Source organism: Pyxicephalus adspersus, chromosome 1, assembly GCF_032062135.1.
Source record: "Pyxicephalus adspersus chromosome 1, UCB_Pads_2.0, whole genome shotgun sequence".
In the NCBI taxonomy this organism is placed as follows: Eukaryota; Metazoa; Chordata; class Amphibia; order Anura; family Pyxicephalidae; genus Pyxicephalus; species Pyxicephalus adspersus.
The window spans coordinates 135,716,423-135,717,737 of NC_092858.1; the positions used below are offsets into that span (position 1 = coordinate 135,716,423).

The 1,315-nt window shown below is 36.7% G+C and overlaps 1 protein-coding gene across 5 annotated transcripts in view; it reads right to left on the bottom strand.

Annotated features, from left to right (window-relative positions):
* The window catches only part of CDKL5 (cyclin dependent kinase like 5), a 184,860-nt gene that overhangs the window by 55,090 nt on the left and 128,455 nt on the right, over nucleotides 1-1,315 (bottom strand). For all 5 annotated transcript variants that reach the window (XM_072427962.1, XM_072427979.1, XM_072427955.1 and 2 more), the window contains exon 7: nucleotides 700-820. In XM_072427962.1, coding sequence (XP_072284063.1) covers nucleotides 700-820 — 121 coding nt within the window. The remainder of the gene's footprint in view (nucleotides 1-699; nucleotides 821-1,315) is intronic.

Genomic DNA, 1,315 nt, shown 5'->3' on the forward strand with positions numbered 1-1,315 from the left:
GTTGGTTGCTCTCTACAGTAAGTCTATCCCTAGGGATCCTGCAACTGCCTAAAGCAAACTATTTCCATCTCATGCAACATATTTTCATGGCTGCAAAACAATACATAGACAATGATTGAAAGTCTTCCTCTCTGAGTTACTAGGAAGTCAAAATTAGCATAACCAGTACCTTGGCTCACAAGAAATATTTTGTCCAAACATATGACTTTAGACATGTGTCTTTGGAAATTTGGTCCCTATGGATATAATGGGTACTACTACATTCCTTTGTACACTGCCTTGTAACATTCCGATCCTTCGAGAATACCCATTACTGGGGCTCAGTTGTTCTTCACTGCCCCACACCACACCTTGTCTTTTTCTTCCCCTTTTCAGTTCTTCCCCTTGTTATAATCCCTTTCAGGTGTCATACTGTTCCACCGTTTTTTTGTGACACTTGTCCTGCAAGAGTTCCTTCAGGTCTCCCCTTCAGGCGTTTCAATTGTTCCTACCATCACCTGTGCAGTCTTTTACAATGTAAAAGCTAATGATTCTGCAGTCCAAGACAAAAACTGTACTACTAAATATTCAAGATGATCTTTTCATAACAACTGTAAAAAAATATATATGCAACAAGCAGGAGCAATTATCATTTATATAGCCAGAGATGCAGCAAGCAAAATACAAAATGATATGAAGCATGTATAGGAATCCTCTCACCTCTATGAACAATATCATTCTTGTGACACCAGTGAATTGCTTTGATGAGCTGATAAATGTAGTTCTTGACTTTTTCTGGAGAAACTCCATTTGGCATTTCTTCCAGCAACTCAAGCATGTTCTAAATAAGGAAAAATACAACAAGGTTCAGTGTTAATCTCATTACAATCTGACATGGCTCATTTCAGCTCCTTAGATCCACTCAAAGGCCTAGTTCATGTTCTAGCCAAAAGAATTATGCCAAAGTAACCATGCAAGCACATCTATGGGTCATATTTTCATACTTAGGAGAAATGTTAAAATCTTGTTAACTCATCTGATCTAAATGACAAAACTTTAGGTATTAAAAATGACAGAAATATGTAGGTTACCTATTGCTGACCTTCTGAAAATGTTAGTTCACTGACCCGCATTTAACAAGGTAACCAATTAAATTAACAATTCAACTTAGGTTTATTCTTTTTTCAGGTCATTGACTTAGTAACAATTCCCAGACAGAGGATCAGAAAATTAGCTGGTCAACTAGCATTTTCAAAAAAAGTCAGCACTGACAAGCTACATATTTCTCTCACGTCAGGTTTTTACAACACTGCTTTTCATTTTGTAATTTAAAGTC